General features: G+C 36.6%; 1 protein-coding gene and 1 pseudogene across 2 annotated transcripts; both read left to right on the top strand.

The window, feature by feature from the left end:
- The first annotated feature begins 3411 nt into the window (after nt 1-3411).
- LOC306883575 (putative carboxypeptidase X1) lies at nt 3412-19083 on the top strand. The gene is made up of 13 exons (XM_079438943.1): nt 3412-4091; nt 6581-6690; nt 7008-7147; nt 7244-7328; nt 8362-8512; nt 8707-8795; nt 9936-10059; nt 15303-15499; nt 15729-15908; nt 16018-16312; nt 17442-17581; nt 17674-17776; nt 17867-19083. The coding sequence occupies exons 1-13, from the start codon at nt 3512-3514 to the stop codon at nt 18175-18177; spliced, it is 2505 nt and encodes an 834-aa protein (XP_079295069.1). The 5' UTR covers nt 3412-3511; the 3' UTR covers nt 18178-19083.
- On the top strand, nt 18191-23704 carry LOC306883576 (cytochrome c oxidase assembly protein COX18, mitochondrial-like; annotated as a pseudogene). Its single transcript, XR_013785920.1, has 7 exons — nt 18191-18271; nt 19343-19770; nt 21416-21514; nt 21924-22090; nt 22201-22305; nt 22907-23014; nt 23536-23704. The product of XR_013785920.1 is annotated as a cytochrome c oxidase assembly protein COX18, mitochondrial-like (transcript).
- Nucleotides 23705-24135: the final 431 nt, after the last annotated feature.

The following is a 24135-nucleotide window of genomic DNA, read 5'->3' as shown; positions in this document are numbered from 1 at the left end:
CAAAGTCAGTGTGTTACCTTAAAATATCACTCTCTTTATTTGCAGTGTGTAGTTTTATTAGACAAAAGACATAATTTTCCATTCACACGTAACTATGTTTAGATACATTAAGCACACAGAAATTGATAGGACTACTTTGGGAAACACACCCACATATAGTGAATAATAAAATGTACAAGAACTGATCAGAGAGTAGCATACCAAGCTATCAATAATTCAAACAACAATCGTGCCATAAAACTCCCCATACACACACACACTCAAAGTCTTGTCCCCAGCTCTCTCTCTCTCTCTCTCTCTCTCTCTCTGTCTTGCAGAAGTGTGGGCCCCTCACCTGGCTTAGATCAACAGAAGTTGCTCAGCAGGTTCTCAGGTTCCCCGTGTATGGCCTGGGTCCACAGCTCTCATAGGTCATTAAAGGAGCGGCATGCTGCTAGCTCTCATAGCACTGCTGCTGGGTCACTGTACAGGACAAACACACACACACACACACACTACTTAAACCTGCTCCTAATGAAACTCTCATGACTTCAGAACTTACAAAACAGACCAGCTGAAGAATGCAGGGAACCAGACATCATTTTGAAAAAGTATGTGCACCTCTGTCTATAATAATAACACATGCACAAAGGAGCCACATGTTCGACCTTTTCAATGAACTTAATTGCAATGCTTTAAGTAATAGAAAGTAATAAAACCCCATCAAACAGTAATGCCAACAGAGCAGAAACAAATAAGATGAATGTAATTTTACTAAGTTAACAGTGCATCATCTTTTCATGTCTTTTTATAAATTCTTCAATAATAAATAATTTTAACACCTGATGTCTTTTTCCTTGCCATATATACATTTGTAAGAATATATGTATATGAATATAATATTTTACAATTTGTTTATATACAGAGAGGGTGCTCTGAATAATTGCTTAGAACCCTAAACTTGTTTACAATCTGATATAGAAATCAGGAGGCTATATTTAATTGATCTGTACAATCGAAGTCTAATTAGTAACTCAATTTATAGAGCTATAATCATAACAACTATTATGCCCAAGCAGACCGCTGGGAGCAATAAGTATGTTTTCTTCTAGTTTCATTGCAGTTCCTAGCACCAGTCCCACAAATTTCATATGCTACATGACAGCATCAGCCGCCTGCCAAATGATTCACTTATGGTTTGACATGCATTGTTAGTAGTCACTTAGTACTCTAGTAAAGATGACCCCAGACAGCATACAATAAAGAGATATTAACAACACCTATACAGACAACATAACAGCATAACAGTCTCTATATAGCACATAAGTAGAGCAGGTTATGAATATTTTGCAGTGTTAAGCGTTGACATTTTACTCCTCACTGTAGGTGGTACTGGGAGAAACTGACAGGTTGAAGAAAGGAATTTCCATGCAAACTCCATGTTTTTTCTCGCATCCAGTGTGTGTATGTGTTAGAGAGAGAAGGAGAGGGGGGAGAGAGGAAGGAGTAAATTGAATTTTTCAGGAAACTACACCCTCCAGCACAAAGATCTCAAATATTAAGTTTACTTCGCTTAGATTTGTTCTTATACAGACACTAATAAATGCGTTCAAAATTAAAAAGACTTACAAGCACCAAATATCATATAAATAATCAAATAATACATACATTTCCATCACCTGAGGTTTACCTGCATTAACATTCAGTGCATATTGGCACTAAACTAATTTATGATGTCAAAAGACACTCTGAAATATTTATATGAGAACAAGAAACTAGACCAAGCATTACTTAAGAACGCCACTCATTCAGTAATTGATAGAACATACAATCACAAACCGATTTAAATGCTCAGAATTGTTTGTCTGTTTTTCACATTTCTGAAATGGTTGTATGAAGTTTATTGAAGCGCGTAATGCATTAATAATTGATGGTGATGTGGTCTCTAACCTCGTTACTATAGTAAAGCTCAGCAGGAGCTCAGATTGGACATGAAAGACAGCCAGCAGTGCAAATAACCAACATTTCAAGTCCATCTTTCCACGCATAAACGATATCTTATTTATTTGATCAGAACTGAGCGTTTTATTTAGTTTTGCCCAAAAAACTACTTCTAATAATAATAAACTCATCCACATATGAGTCCTCGTGTTTTAAACGCTCAAACTTCTATATGCTATCAAATTATGTCACATTAAAAAATACACAGTGTTTTGTCACCATCTAGTGGAATGTTCTTATTAACTAATGATAAGTGTGGATTCAACGTTGGATTTGGATTTGCTTCTCATTGCTTTTATACTCATGATAAACACACATACACACACACACACACGACGAAGACACTGTTCTCATTCCTGACTAAGAATTTTCTACATGGATGTTTTCATATGGGGGTTTGCAGCAAAATATCAAAATTAAATGTATAGGCTATTAAAATAATTGAATTCCCTCCAGTGTTGTTGCTTCTTTGATGTCACGAATGTTTTAAAATGATGTAAAATCATTCTTTAACAAGGTGGCATGCAAAATGTTGGACGCAGCCACATACTGTGTTGTTGGTAATGAAAACTAGCTGATTCAAAATAATTACTAGAATAAACTAAATATTAATTCAACGGATTATGTCATTCATTTTTTCAATGTGATTTTGTTGAATACAGCCAAGAAAGTCAGAAGGTTGGTAAGACCAACTTACAACAATAACTGAGAAATAATCAACTAACTACAATCATCTAGCCCTCTTATTAAACATTAAAAAAAAATATTTCATCATACCTTTAGCTTACTCAGTAGAGCTGCATTCTTGTGCGGTAAGTTTGTGTGTCACCGTCAAATGTAACAATTAAAATGTGACTTTGTGAAAAGGACTGTCCTAAATTGTTGCTATAGAAGCATAATATTAATACTAAAAAGCCTATGCACTTGACACCGGCCCTGGAGTTAGGACAGGCCAAACCGACCATTTAAGCAGGATTTCAGCAGACATTTAAACAGACATATGTTGTACCTTAAATATACTAGATTCATATTATGTTAGATAATAGCACTTAATATATACCTAACAGGTCTTAATCAACCAATCACATGAGTTTTGCCCATTGCTAATCAACTAATTTCAGTCAAGTTATTTAAAAAAGTTTGGCCTGTAATTGCCACTAGATGGCGCACTAATCCTATTAATTGGGACTATAAATATTAAACTTTTTTTGTGACGAAAAATAATTCGAAAGGTACAAGTAATACCGTAAAAATAATATATATTATCATAATGCTCAAAATATTATATTTTTTAACGAAGACACAGGAACAGAAAACCCAAGAAGAAAAAATGAGAAATGTGCAAAGAAAAGTGTATGGCACACATTTTCCCCTCAAACTCTGTCTCCATCTATTCACAGTAATATGGTTTCACATTTGCTTTGCAACACTAGTGGCGCGTGATTTTGCAACATTACGGGACGGGGTTTATGTGTTCAGATAGAGCAACATATCTGGGCTGAGATTTACAGTAGGCACTAAATAGGGAACCATGGCACCAACCATTATACTTTTATCTTTGCTAACTTTTATTGTTGTTTTAGTTGGAGGAGTAACTACTTCACCTTCTCTTAAAAAATCAGCTACAACTGCATCATATAATTTAAAATACACTCAAGCATCATCTGCAACTGGAAGCAGGAGAGCCCGTATAAAACACAGGACCACCAGCGCCTCTGAAAACATCTCACCTACTAAGGTAAGCAGATCCTCCAAGACGGTCAAACCCACTGAGGCGACCATCGGAGCTCTGGAACCCACTGAAGGAAGCACCAAACCTCAGAGAGCCACGACATTTAAACCCACTCCGGCCACCAGAGCTCCCAAACGCACAACAGTGAAGCCATTCGAGTCAACTAAGGGAACCACAAAAACTCTGAAGCCCACTGTGAAATGGCCTGAGGCGAGCACGAAAGCCTTGAAACCAACGGCAGTAAAGCCAACACTACCAGCCACAAAAACGACGACCACTCCAGTGCGCTTCAATACAGAGGACCTGAATGAGAACATTGATAAAAACGTGGAACGGAGAGTTTGGAACACAAAAGAAAGTGAAGAACCACCGGAATTTGGTAAGTGAATGTGACACTCTTGTTTCCACTTTTGGAAATTAATGTTTAAATTATACTTTTAAATAAAATATTATAAAATAGAAACTATTACTTTATAATAATAATATTTATACAATTACAACTGCATTACATTGTTAATGCATCTGCATTTTTTTATTACTGCAATAAAATGGACAATTAGAATTCTAACAATATACAAATACATCATTTTTAAAAGTGGAATGAAGAGTTTAGAAGTGAAGAACCACAGGTTGTGGTAATAATGCTATTAAATGTAACATATAATTGTACTAATATAATATAACATCTGTATATACATACGTGTATACATACTTCCATCCATCAATATATTTTTGCATGCATCATCTGTCCATCCATCCATCCATGCTAAAAAAAAAAAAAAAACAGATTATCAGTTCATAAATATGCAAGCAAGCATGGTTACATAATTCCAGCCATATTCAAACACTGCACTAATAGTCCTCTTCCTGTTTCAAATGCCAATTGGGTCACAGGTCAGTGAACTAGTTTTCTCCACTAACCAAACAAACCACAGAACATGATTTTCCATAGATTCAACTGCAGGAATTCTATGGTCAGAATTATGGGAATTTTTTTTTTTTGGTTTCCGTCATGTATTTTGTAACAAGTGAACTAAAATAAGAACATTTGCTAGGATTATAAAGCTAGTTGAAGTCTTCATTATGATGAGGACAGAGACAAAGAACCCATGCAAGAAACCACTTTAAAAAAAGCAGTCGTCGGAATGAAACTTCACAAGCAACAGCTCTTGTTCTCTTCAACTTCTTTGTTAATCTCAGCAATTGGGGTGTTTTAGCAGATTTATAGTGGGTGGTGGTTACACAACAAGCCCAATTACATCTAGACCTCTCCAAATACCTCTTAAAGACAAGCCCAGCGGCATCTCAGCCCTGCTGTCTATCAACTTAGGACAACAAGACAATAGTCTTGGTCAAAGTAATTAGGTCATCTAAACATCAGCAGTGCCAGGAAATCTCCCCATTTTCAGATGAATTGGTGAGGAATGCTGACTCCACAAACCATCAGACTGACTCACCCACAAGAACCAGATGTGCTCATCTCTCACTGATAGCCTTTTTCCACCAACGCAGTTTGAGTGCTGGTTGAGAGTCTCATCACTTTTGCATGATGTCCATTTACAAAAGTTCAAAAGCAACAAGCTCAATCAGCTACAATAATACTAACCAGTAACAAGACATTTCTGCATAAATATTAAGCAAGCTATTTGCTCATTAAGAAGTTCACAAGTTTAACTGGGAGGTAGTAAAGTAAGTAAGTAAAGCAAAACCTAAAACCTTTACTTATACTTGCCCAAAGAGAGCATGAAGCCCCCACCAGCAGCAGTTAATGCATATGGAAAATATTTACATACAAAGTGAGCAGGATTTGGAGCATGAAAGATTATACCATGCATACTGTAACTGATTTTATCTCTGTGTTAAGGCACTTGTATACTCAAGTATATTTATAATAAATATTAACTAATCATTCTGGCAGGATGTGGTGCATCACATGCAATGAGTCAGTACTGCTTTTGAACAGGGTTTTGTTTACAAGACCGTTATTATGAACCAATGAAAGTCCGCAAATGGTGTTACTCACTCAACTTTAACAGTTTGCTTTACATGGAGTTGTGATATTATGTATAAGTTACAGAAATATTTTTCATCATTTTGAATTCATATGTAGTTATTTAGGTTTATTGTTCATAATACAATATATAATATATTTTATTTAGGCTACTTCCATGCTATTTTACCAACTTAAATGTGTGACATTCATGTTGGTATAATGTACTCCCAACTCAGAGGTACGAGTTTCCCCAATTGTGCAGGTTTTATGAAACTGGGGTTTGCTAGTTTGTGAGGGAAATGCAATGAATAGCTTAGCTGATGAAAAGCTAAATTATATTAAAAAAAAAAAAAAAATTAAAGACAAATCAAAATTAAATTAAATGAAAGATGAAATATTTTGTTTATCTGCATATCAGGCTACCATTAACTGACATCAGAAAAATGTGAATATGTGAACGTGTTGTTAAATTATTGAAATATTCACTTCAAGTAACTATTTTAGGTCAAATGGGTTCAGCTGACAGAAAACGTTTGGGTGTTCCTGCAATAGTGAATAGGAGTTTTTCCACATAGTGGTATCTGTGTTTCCAGAATGGATCCTAAAGTCTTCAAAAACAGATAGGAACACTACAAAACAGCCTGGTAGAGAAGGGAGAAAGTATTTGAAAAGCGGATGGGCCACGCTGGACTCCTCAAACAACAGTTTCCTGTCCTGCAGCTGCACTGAATGTGAAATCTTATGCACTGATTACTAAACAGTTCTTTTAGAAATAACATTCAAAATCCACTTGGCTCAAAACTCTAAGGAGCACACAATGTTTCTTTATCTCTGTTTCCCTCTTCCACTTTAAATCATCTCTTTTGCTTTCTCAGAGTGTCCTCCTTTGGGTCTGGAATCTCTGAAAGTTAAAGACTCGCAGATTCAGGCCTCTTCTTACAAGCGTATGGGCTTGGGGCCACACAGGGGCCGACTCAACATACAGGTGGGCCACACTACAGAATAAACCTTAAATATATGCATACACACTAACGTCCTATAAAGTTTAGGGTCAGGAAGTCAGTATTTTTTAAAAGAAATTAATCATTTTATTTAGCAATGAGTCAAGTACACATTAAATTGATCAAAAGTGACAAGTTTATAATGTTAAGATTTCTATTTCAAATCAATTCTGTTGTTTTCAATGTTTCAATGTATATGTCTCCATAAATATGGTATCCATTATCATCAGCATATTTGCCAATTTGTGGTTTTCAGATTAACATAAACCACTGTTTCATTGTTTTTGTTTTGTTTCTGCAGTCTGGTGTGGAGGATGGCGATATCTATGATGGAGCTTGGTGCGCCCAGTATGAAGACCAGAACCAGTGGTTATGGATAGATGCCAAGAAGCTCACACGGTTCACAGCAGTTATACTACAGGGTCGCAGCTCTATATGGAGGTACTTCATATCATAATATATTTCTTTACCATAATGCCATAATTAAAACAAATAGTAAATTCCAATTAATAACAATATGCCCCTTTTATTCTGCAGCCTGGACTTTGTAGAAACCTTCAAGGTTCAAGTTAGCAATGACACCATTAAATGGAAGCCATGCATGAATGGAACAGAAGAGGTGGTATGTTGGTCTCTGTGATCAAGTGTAAAAAGAAATTGTCTTGTTCATATTTTCTACACTACCAGTAAAAAGTAATAAAGGTGAAATAATAAAGATTTTTTAATGTTTTTGAAAGAGATCTCACCAATGCTTTATTTGATGAAAAATACAGTAAAACAGTAATATTGTGAAATATTATTCCAATTTAGTCATATTTAACTGTTTTTTTATTTTAACATATTTTAAAATGTCATTTATTCCTGTGATACAAAGTTGAAATCTTCTAACTTAACTGTTACTTAATATTTTTTTTTAACCAGTAGTATATTCTGTATACCCAAGTGAAAACATTTACCATTTTTGCTACTTGATTTCAATAAAAATAAATAAATAAAAAATTCCACCTAAACATTTTGAGTTCTGAGACTACAGTATTTCATACAGTGAAATATAGTAACATCTAAATTAACTAGTTGTATTCTAGTGAAAATGTTATTTAATATCACTGAGTCAACCTAAATGCACACAAAATTAATTTTTATAAGTAAAATCGTGTAGAAATCACTTTTTAAGGTACCAATTGCAGGTTTCCAAGTTCTTTTGTCAAACAAAAAGAATCATGAACAACAGTATTTCTCATTATATGACTCTATTAAGCATCATTTTGAGGCTGAATTGCAGTTTTCCTTTCATTTAACAGAGATAATGTAAAATAAGCCCTGTTTTCCAGACAGTAGGTTGTGCCATTGACTGCTGCTGGTGTATATTAGCCTCAGTATCTTTGTGACATCATTATATCCATTCAGCGTTTCCAGCTGGCACAGGGTGGTTTGTACTAACAGAGGTTGGAGGCAGGCGCTGGCAGTAGTTGGCAGGGTTAAGCGGCTCTTTTGAAAAGAATAGCCTGCCCACTGCGGACTGCACTGTGCCAGCCTCTCGTGTGCCCTCCTTGGGCATAGACTAGAATGTGGTGCAGTGCCAGTTGCCACTGGCAAATGTCATTTGGATTGTATCAATAGGATCACTCACCAGAAGTGATCTTGTATGCCAACAGGTGTTTGAGGGGAACAAGGACAGCGAAACGCCGGTCTTGGCTATTTTGCCCGAGCCGGCGGTGGCACAATACATCCGCATTAACCCTCAGACCTGGTTTAAGAATGGAACCATCTGTCTGAGAGCTGAAATTATGGGCTGTGAGCTGCCAGGTATGCTAAACACAAACTTTTCATTCATCTCACATATGGAAGATCTTTCTTTGACATATCATGGAGATCACAGGTCTAAGGAAAAGAAGGCATTATTCAAATGTATCAAATTGATAAGAATATAAGTAACAATATACTATTGTGAATTAAATGTGGGCACAGTAATATTCATGAACTGTACATTGTGTTTTAAGATCCAAACAATATCTACCCATGGCAAGCTGAGGAAGGCACCAAGGACAAACTGGACTTCAGACATCATAATTACAAAGAGATGAGAAAGGTGAGAAAGACAGAATATTTTCTTACCTTGTTTTGTTGTTGCTTAGTCAATACATTTACATTTATTCATTTAGCTGACGCTTTTATCCAAAGCGACTTACAATTGCTATATATGTCAGAGGTCGCACGCCTCTGGAGCAACTAGGGGTTAAGTGTCTTGCTCAGGGACACATTGGTGTCTCACAGTGGATTCGAACCCGGGTCTCTCACACCAAAGGCATGTGTCTTATCCACTGTGCCATCACCACCCACTACCAATATGAAATGGTGAAACCCACTGACGTATTGCAGATTAAAAATGATAAATCAGGCTCTATAGAATTCCTACACATGTATAATGGAGTATATTGTTTTGCTTACTGAAGATAAATAAATACTGTGAATCATAAAAAAAACAATTGCTACTTAAAGCCAGCAGCCCTACATGCTAGTACAATGCACTTCAGATTGATAGATATAGTCTTTCAGTCAGGCCGCATGATCTAATAACCATCCCTGGCAAGAAAACAAACATTTTCCCAGATTGTCACGTCAGGATGTGAGCACTGCCTTGCGGATCACTTGTGGTCAGTCTGACCACTATTATGCAACAGTGTCTACATTAACATAACCCTGCGGGCAGGTAATAAAAACCATATTTATATACACACACAGAAAGATAAATGCAAGGAATGTTTTAGTATATTCTCCAATCATGGATTCTTAATTTATTTAATACATAACTGATCTGAAGGAAAATATGGGCTTTGTCATACACTACTGTCCAAAAGTTTGGGTCAGTATAATTTTTAAAGTGTTTTAAATAAATGTCTTATGCTCACCAAGGCTGCTTTTATTTAATCAAAAATACAGTGAAAACAGTGATATTGTGGGAAACTATTTCAATTTAAAGTAAGAATTTTCTATTTTGATATCGTTCGAAATGTAAATTATTCATATGATATGCTGCTCAAGAAACATTTCTTATTATTATCATCTCATTACTATAAAACAGTTGTGTTGCTTCATTTTTTTTTAAGGAAACCATGTTAGATCAATTCATTTTTGTCACTTTTACTGTCACTTTAATGTGATGTGTCCTTAGAATACATTAACAATAAGCTGTAAAAAAAAAAAAAAAACATAATCATTTGTCTTTCAGCTCATGAAGTCTGTGAACGAGATGTGTCCTGATATCACCCGCATTTACAGCATTGGCAAAAGCTACATAGGCCTTAAACTGTACGTGATGGAAATCTCAGACGATCCAGGCAAACATGAGCTGGGTGAGTTTGAGTCCCAAAACAAGTTAATCTACCACTAACTATTCTGTGTCATCATGTATAAACCTGGCTAATATAAATTTATGCAAACACAATTTTAGCCCAAAAAGTGTTTCTTTAGCTCGCTTTCAACATCTGTTTGAATTATACGCCAAGTCTTACTGATATATAAACACTCAGTAAATTTGTTAGTCAATTTAAGGCCAAGCTATAGGCCTTAATGTGGCAAATCTCTGTGCCTAAGGATAACAGGCAGAATATGCAGACCTTTGAATTTTCAATGCAAAGTTTGGAGAGAAAATGTTTGGAACTTCAAAATTCAAACAGGGTAAATTGTGTTAATCTAAAGAAACATATGGACCAAGGGTATGTAGAATTCCAAAATTCCATGTGAGTGCAGTTTTTATGCTGGAATGAGAACAATTGGAACGTAGCCCAAAAACCCTCTGCCCCTCTCTCTCACTCGCTCTCATTCACTTTGATTTGACCTGTCCATTTAGACTGGGCAACTCTTGTGTTTACATTGGCCTGTGGGTTAGAGATTGGTTTCTCGGTGAGAGAGGTTGCCAGCTCTGGCAGTGGTTTTCTCATCTCCTGCCAGCTCTCATAATGCAAGCTGGAGCCAGGGAAATCGCAGAAAGCCATGGCGGCAGACCTCAGAAAGTGTCTAGAGAATGAAAGTGGGAAGAAATAACCTCACCCGGTGTGTTAGAAAATCATAGAGCATTTCACAAGTGGATCAAAGCATGTGGCAATTCTGTTTAGGAGGAAATGTGACCCAATTAATGTGAGAAATACCAGTCACAGTGGAGAAATGCCAGACTCCACAAGTTATGACCTCTTTGTAAATAGATTAGCTTTATGTCAGCTGTGTTCATGAAATGAAAAGAGTATGAAAGTACATTTATGTGTTCTAGTATTACAAGTCACATGCATCATGTCTGAGGCCAAATAGCATACCTAAACATCATTATTGGCTAAACTGCTTTTTCTCACACATAATCAGTCCTTTCATATTCATTTTTTACTTCCAGAACACTGGTTATAAAAATCCCACACTGCTGCGCTCTATACAAGAGAGTATTTCCTTGCCTGTCTGATGTGTATATCGTAGGGGTATAACAGTACACGTATTCATACTGACAATTTTCGGTACAGGTCTTTCAGTTTGGTATGCATGTGTACCGAACAAATACAGCATTGTTTTAACCACTGAGTGGAACTTAATTGGAAACTTCCAGTTTTATATATTGTTACTTTTGATCAGAAACAAAGTCTCTTCTTTCAAATTATGTCCATTTTATCAGGAAATTCAAACAATAAATGATCGCTGTATAAACACCTCAGTTCAAACGGCAGTGCAGAGAGCAAGTGTATATGTTATATTTGTCATCAGTGTCCACAGCTCATTAGTTCGCAAGATAAATTAAGTCTAGAGAAGAGCATTTTGTGAAATATTAGCCTATATATTTATTATATTTTACTTTACCTGTTAGTGATGTCTTATTTAATGTATGTTTAAATAAATCTGTTATGAAACAAGTTATGGCAGCCGCTGTGTACAGTGGGGAAAAAATTATTTGATCCCTTGCTGATTTTGTACGGTTGCCCACTGACAAAGAAATGATCAGTCTATAATTTTAATGGTAGGTTTATTTTAACAGTGAGAGACAGAATAGCAACAAAAAAATCCAGAAAAACGTGTTTCAAAAAAGTTATAAATTGATTTGCATTTGAATGTGTGAAATAATTATTTGACCCCTTCGCAAAACATGACTTAGTACTTGGTGGAAAACCCCTTGTTGGCAATCTCAGAGGTCAGACGTTTCTTGTAGTTGGCCACCAGGTTTGCACACATCTCAGGAGGGATTTTGTCCCACTCCTCTTTGCAGATCCTCTCCAAGTCGTTAAGGTTTCAAGGCTGACATTTGGCAACTCGAACCTTCAGATACCCTCCACAGATTTTCTATGGGATTAGGGTCTGGAGACTAGCTAGGCCACTCCAGAACCTTAAAGTTCCCCTATTATGCCATTTTTAAGGTTGCTAATATTGTTTTACGAGTCTCCTAAAACAGGTTTGCATGCATCCAAGGTCAAAAAACACTTTAGTTTTCTCAAAAATTTTTAACTCATTTCTAAATGATTCTTAAACGACTCGTGCGAAGCAGTTCAAAGAATCAGTCTCTCTAAACCCCTCCTTTCTGTGAGCCCTCGCTGCTGTAATTGGTCAGATGGCGCAGTCCTTTGTGATTGGTTTACCGGGCGTACATTATGCAAATGTGTTACTTCGTGACGTACAGCCGTAACAGAATAAGATTCGAATTCCTAATGACTCATTTAGGCGATTGCGAGCCGACTCTTTTTTTTGCTTGACAATAACTTTATATATTGTGCACTTTCGGCTTCACAACTTTGCAGAAAGTTTATATTCACATACTGCTACGTGACACACTGCATGAAAGGTAATACTCGAAAAGGCATAATGGGGCACTTTAATGTGCTTCTTCTTGAGCCACTCCTTTGTTGCCTTGGCCGTGTGTTTTGGGTCATTGTCATGCTGGAATTCACAAGGCTGGTTTCAATGCCCTGGCGGTACATGGCCCCGTCCATCGTCCCTTTGATGCGGTGCAGTTGTCCTGTCCCCTTAGGAGAAAAACACCCCGAAAGCATAATGTTTCCACCTCCATATTTGACGGTGGGGATGGTGTTCTTGGGGTCAGAGGCAGCATTCCTCCTCCTCCAAACACGGTGAGTTGAGTTGATGCCAAAGAACTCGATTTTGGTCTCATCTGACCACAACACTTTCACCCAGTTCTCCTGTGAATCATTGGCAAACTTCAACAGGCCTGTACATGTGCTTTCTTGAGTAGGGGGACCTTGCGGGCGCTGCAGGATTTCAGTTCTTCACGGCGTGGTGTGTTCTTGGTGACTATGGTCCCAGCTGCTTTGAGATCATTGACAAGATTCTCCCGTGTAGTTCTGGGCTGATTCCTCACCGCGTTCTCATGATCATTGAAACTCCACAAGGTGAGATCTTGCATGGAGCCCCAGAACGAGGGAGATTGACAAGTATTTTGTGTTTCTTCCATTTGCGAATAATCGCACCAACTATTGTCACCTTCTCACCAAGCTGCTTGGCGATGGTCTTGTAGCCCATTCCAGCCTTGTGTAGGTCTACAATCTTGTCCCTGACATCCTTGGACAGCTCTTTGGTCTTGGCCATAGTGGAGAGTTTGGAATCTGATTGATTGATTGCTTCTGTGGACAGGTGTCTTTTATACAGGGAACAAACTGAGATTAGGAGCACTCTCTTAAAGGGAGTGCTCCTAATCTCAGCTCCTTACCTGTATAAAAAACTCCTGGGAGCCAGAAATCTTGCTGATTGATAGGGGATCAAATATTTTTTTCACTCATTAAAATGCAAATCAATTTATAACTTTTTTGAAATGCATTTTTCTGGATTTTTTTGTTGTTCTGTCTCTCACTGTTCAAATAAACCTACCATTAAAATTATAGACTGATCATTTCTTTGTCAGTGGGCAAACGTACAAAATCAGCAGGGGATCAAATATTTTTTTCCCCCACTGTATTTCAACAACAAACAGAAATGTTTTCATTTTTAAATGTTAATTTAAAAACTGCATTATGTGCAATTTACATGTTTGCATAAAAAAATTGAGTGTTGATTATTATACTCAAATAATAATTTTAAGTTTGGACTCTCTTGTTAATTGTAACCTTATAGTAATATAAAAGGGCTCACTATAGTTTAGAGCATAAGTTGAGGTAGATTTGTATCCCTAAGAAAATTGTAATTATAATTGAATGTATATAAAGAAAGAGCAATTTCTTCAGTAAACCACTGTTTCCCTCTGCTGTAACAAAACCATAGCGAACCGTCATGTTTGTGTGCCATTACACCCCTAGTATATCATCCTTTTTGATTTGTACGCTTCATGCAAATCAGATCCTTCTCTCTTTAAAATAAATTCTATTTTGGCTTCTATGGTTCCACGAATAACCTTTAACATCCACAGCACCTTTCTATTGCACAAAAGGTTCTTTATAATGAAAAAAAAATGATATTTTAGATCATTAAATAGTCTTCACACTAAAAAAAGTGTCTCTTTTAAGAACTGTTTACTGAAAGGTTCTATGGGGAACCAAAAATGGTTAATCGCTGCAAAAACCACCTTTTGGAACCTTAATTTTTAAGAGCGTTGTTGTTTCAGGGGTTTTCCAGACTCATGCATTTCCTGTCTGCATTTAAATCAATAGCATATCAATGATGTGATCTGCCTGTGGGGGTCAAAGTTCAGTTAGTTACTCCTCTGGAAATTCCTCCTCTCTGGCGGGGTGGATGATGTTTTCTCAGCAAGGCTAACGAGAGCCAGATTGCTGAGACTGAATGGGTCAACTGTTAGTCAAATAGTGCAGAAAGAGAGGAGGAGGAATTTAACCTTGCAGAGTACCTGAACCTAAAGACGCCCAGTTTCACTGTCAAAACAGACACAACTTGGCTGATAAAGACGCAGCAAGCTGCAAGCCGAATCAATATTTATAGAAATAAATCAGCCAAGCTTGGTCAGATATGCACAAATGCAGCTCAGTTGCACATGTTTCCTGTTTTTGCTTAAAAATGTTGAGATCACATGAATTAATACTATTATACCACATGAATTAATACTACTACAGTTGCAACAAGGGTATTTCTACAATATGGTCTGAAACTGTAAACATCCCTACCAATTGGACAAAAGTCCAAGACAACTACCAATAAAGAAAATACAAAAGTGCACCTGCAATAACAAGCTAAAAGAGTAAAATTGCATGTCTATTGGTTGCACTTATGTAAAGGGCAATATTTAAATCTTGACACTTTCCTAACATTTAGGAATTTCTTCATTGTGCCTATTTTGTTCTTCCCACCAGAGAGCACTGATTAAAAAAAAATCTTGGTCACACACATTAGGCCTGACAAATTATGATAAATTTGAACTTCAAAACAAAACAGACAAGCAGCTTTCTGAACTGCTAGAGAGAGGGTGCCAGATTTCAGACTTCACTGTTAGCACACTCTATAGGGGAGGTGGAGAGGCATCTGTGCAAAGCATGGAGTTACTTCTCAAAACTGAGCCCCCAATCTGTACATCTGTATACCATAACACTTCTAAAAGCTGCACACACTTAATCTATTTTCTGTGAAGGAGCATGACAATCTAAAGGCATTTTGGCTCCCCCTGCAGGTGAACCTGAGTTTCGCTATGTGGCCGGTATGCATGGAAACGAAGTGCTTGGGAGGGAACTACTGCTCAATCTGATGGAGTACATATGCCAGGAGTACAAACGTGGAAATCAGCGCATTGTTCACCTAGTCAAAGAGACACGCATCCATCTACTGCCCTCAATGAACCCTGATGGCTATGAAATGGCTTACAAGAAGGTAGAGTGGGGAAAGCCAAGAATATTCAGCTGTTTCCAAAATTATTCTCCATTATCACATTACCGTTTAAAGGGTTTTTTTTTTATGTTTTTGAAGGAAGTCTCTTATGCTCACCGAGGCTGCATTTATTTGATCTTAATCTTTTTACATTTTATACCAAGCACAGACAAGCTCATTTAGTCAGTGACTTCATAACGCCTGTGTTTTGTGAACATGCTGTGTTTTACAGGGTTCAGAGCTGTCCGGGTGGGCACTGGGTCGCTATAGTTATGAGGGCATTGACATGAATCACAACTTTGCAGATCTGAACACAGTGATGTGGGATGCCATCGAGCTGGAAATGGACAAATCTAAACTAATCAATCACTACTTTCCCATTCCAGAACACTATACTTCAAAAGATGCAATGGTATGAGGTCTCACTGATTAAAACAAGCACCCCTCTCATCTTTAAAGGACTTCAAATGATCATTCTCCTAAGATTTTAAATAAACCATTATTTTGGTCTTATATTTAAGGTGGCTCCAGAAACGAGAGCCGTCATCAGTTGGATGCAAACTATACCTTTTGTTCTCAGCGCTAACCTCCATGGAGGAGAGCTGGTTGTCACATACCCATTTGATATGACCAAAGACTGGGCTCCCAAAGAGCACACTCCCACCCCCGATGAAAGCTTCTTCCGCTGGCTGGCCACGGTTTATGCAAGCACCAACCATGTGATGTCCAACCCAGACCGAAGGCCCTGTCACAATGAGGACTTCCTTCGTTACAATAACATTATCAACGGAGCAAACTGGCATACGGTGCCAGGCAGTAAGTGCTGCTGCTTTTGAGATCTTAAAGGAACTCAGACTTTGCTGTTAAAATATATATAAAATATGCAAAACAATAGGCCTGTCTTAAAGGTCTTAAACTCTCTCCTATATATATATATATATATATATATATATATATATATTAGTGCTGTCAAATGATTAATCGTGATTAATCGCATCCAAAATAAAAGATTTGTTTACATAATATATGTGTGTGTACTGTGTATATTTATTATGTACAATATATAAAAATACACACACATGCATGGATATATTTAAGAAAAATATGTTATATTTGTATATTAAATGTATTTATAATATAAATTATATAAATATATACATGTAAATATTTTCTATATATATATATATATATATACGTATATACGTAAAAAAAATTGGCAGCACTAATATATATATATATATATTATATACAAGTTATTGCAGAATGTATGTAAGTATTATTATACTGTATTATCTACTCTAGCAACCTGAATTCCCTCATTTTCTCTCACCAGGAAAAAATAGAAATATCACTTTTTCACCTCGTAAATTTCTTTTTAATATTTACCATTACATTCGGGCCAGGGTTCAAAATGTACTTTTCACCAATACACACTACCAAACGTTTAGGGTCAGTGAGGTTTCTTAAAATGCACCAAAAGTGACAGTAAAGACATTAATGTTACAAAATAATTTGGTTTCAGATAAATGTTGTTCTTTTGAACATTCTAACAATCTTGAAAAAAAATTGTTTAAAAAAATATTAAGCAGCAAACCTTTTTTCAACATTGATAAAAATAAGAAATGTTTCTTGAGGACTACATCAGCATATTAGAAAGATTTCTGAAGGATCATATGTCACTAAAGACTGGAGTAATGCTGAAAATTCAGCTTTGCATCACAGGAATAAATCACATTTTAAAATATAATAAAACAGAAAACAGTTACTTCCATTTGTAATGCTAGTTCACAATATTACTGTTTTCACTGTGTTAATATAAATGCAGCACAGATCACAGAGACTTCTTTGAAACATTTAAAAATCTTACCGACTCCAAACTTTTGAACGGTAGTATCTGAGAATATTAACCCTGATTGCATCACTCTGCCTGTGTCTTCATCTGTAGGTATGAATGACTTTAGTTACCTGCACACCAACTGTTTTGAGGTGACGGTGGAGCTGTCCTGTGATAAGTTCCCTCATGCCAGTGAACTGCCCATGGAATGGGAGAACAATAAAGAATCTCTCCTTGTCTATATGGAGCAGGTACAACATCTTACATACAAAATGTCAGCAACCACGTCTAAACACCTGAATATGTCCGATGCAATGCAAACATTGATTAGTCCATATGACAGGTGCACAGAGGAATCAAAGGAGTGGTTAAAGACAAAGACACCGAAGCCGGCATTGCTGATGCCATCATCAAAGTAGATGACATCGACCATCACATAAGATCAGGTAACGCTATTCAGAATGATTAAAACAATCATTCAAATACTTTCAGGCAGCTACAAAATAAGCTAAAAATGCTCTCCTATCCTATTTCAGCTTTTGATGGGGACTTCTGGCGTCTGTTGAACCCAGGCGACTATGATATCACAGTGACCGCAGAGGGATACTTCCCAGCTACACGAAGTTGCAGGGTCGAGTACGAGCATTACCCAACTATATGTGACTTCCACCTCACCAAGACACCAAAACAGCGTCTGAGAGAGATCCTGGCAAAGGGAGGCAAGATTCCCAAAGACATACAGCTCCGACTGCGGCAGCTGCGCATACGGAATCTGCGTCCCAGCACTAAGCTTATTAATCAACGCAGGGCATCACAGCAGCGCAGGGCTAGGGGGGCCCACAACTAGACTGACCTTTAACCTTTGACCTGTTTTGCCGGCCAAGTACAGGATGTCACCAGCAAATGCAGTTTAGAGGGCCTGTAAATTGCTCTTTCCTGTGGTAACATACATTGTGTATTATACATTTAGAGCAGTGTACTGTAAATTTTACACAAAAATGTTTCAAACTGAACGGTTATTGATAAAACGGACAATTAAAAATAACCCCATCGTTGCAAAGTTTGATTTTCGTGCTAATATGTGCTCATAATTGTGCATAGAAGAGCAAATACAACATCTCAGTCTGGAACTGATGTTTTGTCAAATGGTCTGCTATATTTCAAACTGTTTAATCCTGAAAAGAGCTGATATCAGATGAAATATTTGCTTTAGAGTTATTTATAACGCTAGCAATTCCCTGAAATGAAGACATTGAAAAGGATACATATACTGGGAAAAATAAAATGTTTCAATACATATTCAACGCAAAAATAATGTGATAAACAACTTGCTTATCTTAAGTTTGGAACCGCAAACAAAGGTAAAGATTTTGTACGTTTCTTCCAGTTCACTTCACTGTAACAGTCTGACCAGGTTAAAGGTGTTATCTTTGACTGATTTTTTTATTTGTATTTTATTTTTTATTACTATTGATTAGTGTTCGATTTTAAATTGATCATTTCGAACAATAATAGCCATGTTTGTGTTTTATTATAATACGAATAGTTTGTTTTAGTAAAATATTATTTTAAAGAGATTTGCAAGGTCTCGTCTTTACTATATCCAGAACATAAAATATGAAATGTATCGTAAATGGCATTTAATTTGTGTGTCAAGAACAAAAGAGAGGTAAAGTGTTTGAAACATAGCAGGGTATGATGTATGTCATCCAATAAAAATAATAAAAGACAAAATCTTTAATCTTAAACAACCAATGAGCAATGAATACTTACATGTTAATATCATTATGCCATGTTGTGTATATGCCATACTTACAACAATTGCTTTAGTTCTAGACGTGCAAAAACAAAAGCAGGATGTTTTATGAGAAAAACAAAACAAAACAGGATGTGTGGTTTAGAATAGCTGGATCACTAATGTCTGCAAAACTGGAAAAAAGGATTTTTGTGTGCAGACTTTGCTGAGACACTTCCTTGATCCTTCACTATTGTTGTTGTTTTTTTCTTCAAAGGTTCACCCATAATGACATGGATGAAGTTTACCAGGTCGATGACCTTTGTGACTCTACGGATATGTCACTATGGAAGCCTAGCAAAACTGAGGCCTCACATCAGAAGCGTATCTCAGGGCTCCTCCTATCTGGACTCCAGGACACACAGCATCCAGCTTCTCTGCTGCAGGTCACCCCTCTTAGCTGGCCATGCCTCCATCACACGGACCGTGGGGCTTCAGCCCAGAAGAACTGTAACCACAGACCGACCGAGCTGGTATGAGAGTGTTGCAGACTCTACCCCCGTATACCTCACGGAGCAGCTCCTCGTGTCCGCTCAACAGATGACAGGACTGCCGTGGTGGGCCAGCATCATGTGCACGACGCTGGCCCTTCGTACTGTTATCGCTCTCCCCCTGGGAATCTATCAGTCCATCATCATTACAAAGGTCTTGCTAGAAACTGTAATTATTGTACATGTATGGCTATTTGGTTGTGTAAAATCATGTTAGCTTTGGGGTTGTTGTTTTTTTGTAGCTATATACAACCATTCAGAAGTTTGGGGTCAGTAAGATTTTTCAATGTTTTTGAAAGAAGTCTCTTATGCTCACCAAAGCATTTATTTAATCAGAAATACAGTGAAACATTAATATTGTTAAATATAATTACAATTTAAAAAACTTTTTCTAGCTGAATATATTTTGAAAATGTAATTTATTCCTATGATGGCGAAGCTAAATTTACAGCAGCCATTACTCCAGTCTTCAGTGTCACATGATCCTTCTGAAATCTTTCTAATATCTTTATTTGCTGCTCAAGAAACATTGCTTAATATTATCAAAAGTTGGCATTTTTATGAAAAAAATTTTTCAAGGTTCTTTGATAAATTAAAAGTTCCAAAGAACAGCATTTATTTCTAATATAAATCTTTAAATATTACAAGTTTTCACTGACAGTTTTAATCAATTTAATCCATTGTTTCTGGATTAAAGTATTAATTTACGCCCACAGACTTATGAACGGTAGTCGATGTTGTGATGATTGTATAACTGTACTTTTTGCTTATTTCTGCTAATTCACAGGCCAATTTTTGTCTTTTCTTGAAAAGGATATATTCCTTTTAGAATATCATTATTTCCCTGTTTGTTTTCATTTTTCATTTCCCATTATTCCTACAATTGGCATCTCTTCAGTGTAATTTGAGTTCCAGCTTTGGAAATGAATGGCACATCAGAATTACTGGCACATCAAAGTCAGGTTTCAAAAGTACAAGAAGTTTTTTTTCCACGATTTATCCGTTTCAATAAGGTTGCAACATGAGAGTGTTGGTTTCTGACTAGGTTTAATGTGAATCGTTGAGTAAACAGCCCTTTCTCGTGTGAATTTATTTGTTTGTTTATCTGCACATAGTACAGTATGTAAGGCACATCTTGGAGGTCAACAGATATCACAGAGTAAACACTGGAGATTGTGTGCCTTATTAAGTGTCTCTCTTTCTCTCCCACTGTCTCCCAGCTGTGGTATGTTGCTCTTGCCAAGAAGGAGGAATGAAACAGAAAAAGAATGTGCCTCCCCTCCTTTTTCCTCCCCTACTGATGTCCCACAGTGTGAGAACATTAGCTGTAGTGTGTCAGACCATCTCTTTAAACTGATGTTTTGATATCTAAACGCAAGCAGAGATGCCAAATCAGTTGTCCTTTTAATATATGAAATGCTTTCCTATAGCTCAAATGGTAGAGCATGGCGCTAGCAACGCCAAGATCATGGGTTCGATTCCCAAGGAAAGCAAGAGCTGATAAAATGTAAAACTGTAACTTGAATGCAATGTAAGTCGCTTTGGATAAAAGCGTCTGCTAAATGTAAATGTGAAATGCAAATGCACATGAAAGTAAGCATGTGGCTGTCTGTATCTGAAGAATTTAGTAATTTGTTAAACTGAGTCAAAACACTGGTCCATCCAGGCTGTATTTAGGTTTTGAGTCCCAGAGGCAGTGGCCAGTGAAGTAATGCTTTCATAGGCCAGGGACTATTGTATCTATTGGAAAGACTTCTGGCTGGAAAAGAGTAACCCTTGTGCCCTTTTGCCCCAGCTAGGTTGAAGCTCTGCAGAAGGAGATTGCTGTGTTGGCCCGCCAGTTATGCTTTGAGATCTCCGTAAAAGCCAAAGAGAAGGTATGGTCAGAGAATGTGCAAGTAGGAAAGAATTATTTTAATGTAATTTGCTGTGTCTTGAAAAGCCCATACTAACAGCCTCAGAAAATGAGGAATCCAATTTATCTGCAAAAAAATAGTTCTACAAGTAATCAAGATTTTTTTTATTAAAACAAAAATGTATTTATCATTGGGTAAGAACATTTTAAATATTAGTAAATATATTTTTTTTATATTAAATATATATTGTAAAACTTATATGCAATATTAAAAACGGTTCTAATATCTAATGCAATTGTGCTTCTCTAGTAATTTTTTTTAATACGTTTAGATATTTTTACTGAACAAGATTTATTTTCTCATGGTCTGACAAAAACAGTATAATATACAGCTTGTCAGTTACACCAAAACTTAGTTAGCCACTGAATTATTACTATAATTGCATCCACAGGTTTCATTTCAAGAAGTATCTGAAACGAATCGTGTCTGAGCTTTATGTTCGAGATAACTGCCACCCATTCAAGGCCAGTTTGCTGATCTGGGTCCAGCTGCGCATGTGGTTTTGTCTGTCTCTGGCCTTGCGTAATCTCAGCCTGGGAATGGGACATGTTCCCCTTGGTGAGTCGCATCAATCAGTCAGTTGTTGTTTGAATTTAGCAATGCATCCCTATAATCACCTGTAGGGAGCTTTTAATATACTAACATATATATTTCTGTACATTCATCAGCATCAGAAGCAGGTTTGGCAACAGGTGGCACTCACTCTCACTCTCCCAGACTCTACCTGGATCATGCCAGTTTCTCTTGGCCTCATCAACTTGCTCATCACAGAGGTGAGGCGGTTCTCCAGATTAGGACTTGCTACATCATATTAATGTAATTTAAAATCAATCTAACATGCACTCTTTATTGTCAAAAAATTTATATACAGTGGGGTTCAGATATCTGAGACCACAAAAATTATTATTTATTTTTTATTAATTAATAACAAGTAATATTCTCAGCATACCATTTAGGTCAAATTTATAATAATTTCATAATTTATTGTATTTATTTATTTGTTAGTGTTTGTTTATTTTTGTTAATTGCTAAATATCAATTATAAAATCCATAATAATATAATATCTATCACATTTACATGTATATTTGGCAGACTCTTTATCTAAAGCAACTTACATTGCATTCCATGTAAACATTTCATCCGTTCTAACATTCCTTGGGAATTGAACCCATGGCCTTAGCATTGCTAGTGTCTACTGTTTGAGCAAAATTATTAATATAATATCAAATGATTTGTCTAACTCTAATCTATTATAATGTTATGTTTATTTATTTTTATTTTAAAATTGGGGGGAAAATATTACTTGCTCTTGATAGGTTTTATGAGAGTCTGTTATTCACCAATGAATGTTTTTCTTTTCTTTTCTTTTCCAGATATTCGCCCTCAGACAGCTAGAGCCTTCAAAGTTCCAAAAGTATACGACTAACTTAATCAGAGGAATATCTCTGGTGATGATTCCTATAGCTGCCACAGTCCTGTCAGTAAGTGTCCCGGCCCTCAGCAACTCCATTCAAACATTATCTGCTGTGTCTGTGTACTTCACGTTAAGCGAGGGTCTGGACAGGTTCAACTTGTATGATATGAATAAATATCACTCACATTTTCAAGTGTTGTTTTTTCAAAAGAAAAGACAGCAGTGGTGCATGATGTCTTTTGTCCCTGCACAGATATGCCCAGAGCTCTGAGGTTTTTGATCTTGTGACAAAAGGGGGCATACGGAGGGTTGTGTTTTTGAAGCCCACATGAGAATAGTTACAAAGGGCTGAGACGTTGTACAACTTTGCTGTGATATCTTCAGTAGATGTACAAATCGATGACGGCACAAGACATAGACACATTTGTGTTGTGTCTCCAGTGCTTCTTACGTAGGAGCAGTAGATGGGAAGTTTCTCAAGTTGAGAATGCTTTGCAAAAACAGCTCTCTGAATTCAAAAAGTCAAATAAATTCGAAATTTAAATGACTCCTGATGATTTTTATTCTTTCTTTTTCCTTAATTCGCAGTCCATGTCTCTGTACTGGCTCAGCTCCAGCTTGTGTTGGCCTGGCACATAACCTGCTTCTGAGATCCCCTCGTTTCCGGGCCGTCTGTCGGATCCCTCCAACACGTTCAGACTCTGAAACACCATACAAGGACATTGCAGCTGCATTTGTAGCCAGATACATCAAATAGATGGATGTGGATGTTGTACATTAGAGCATCAGCTACTGAAAATGTGAACTGAACATGTAGATGCCTGTGTATGTATTGGTGGATTCATCCATCAGATATGTTAATAAAAAACAGCTTTAGGAAAGAGACTCTTGAGTTGTACAATTTTAAGCTGATTTTATTTTTAATCAAAATGTATTTAATCAAATAAATAAACTGCATTTATTTAATCAAAGTACAGTGAAAACAGTAATATTTTGAAAAATTATTGCAATTTAAAATGTTTCCTAATAAAATTTCCTTTAGATGTAATTCATTCCTGCAATGCAAAGCTAAATTTTCAGCATCATTACTCCAGTCTTCAGTGTCACATGATCCTTCATAAATCATTCTAATGTTGATTTGGTGCTCAAAAATCATTTTAGCAATATTATTATCAATGTTGAAGACAG

This window comes from Barbus barbus (genome assembly GCF_936440315.1).
Source record: "Barbus barbus genome assembly, chromosome: 17".
NCBI classification, from domain to species: domain Eukaryota; kingdom Metazoa; phylum Chordata; class Actinopteri; order Cypriniformes; family Cyprinidae; genus Barbus; species Barbus barbus.
The sequence above is the reverse complement of the archived record's forward strand: the minus strand, read 5'-3'. Positions and strand labels throughout refer to the sequence as shown.

Coding starts and splice junctions, on each gene's coding strand:
- LOC306883575 (XM_079438943.1), top strand. CDS start 3,512: ATGGCACCAACCATTATACTTTTATCTTTGCTAACTTTTATTGTTGTT. Junction 4,092..6,580: donor TGAAGAACCACCGGAATTTG/GTAAGTGAATGT, acceptor TTGCTTTCTCAG/AGTGTCCTCCTTTGGGTCTG. Junction 7,329..8,361: donor TGAATGGAACAGAAGAGGTG/GTATGTTGGTCT, acceptor GTATGCCAACAG/GTGTTTGAGGGGAACAAGGA.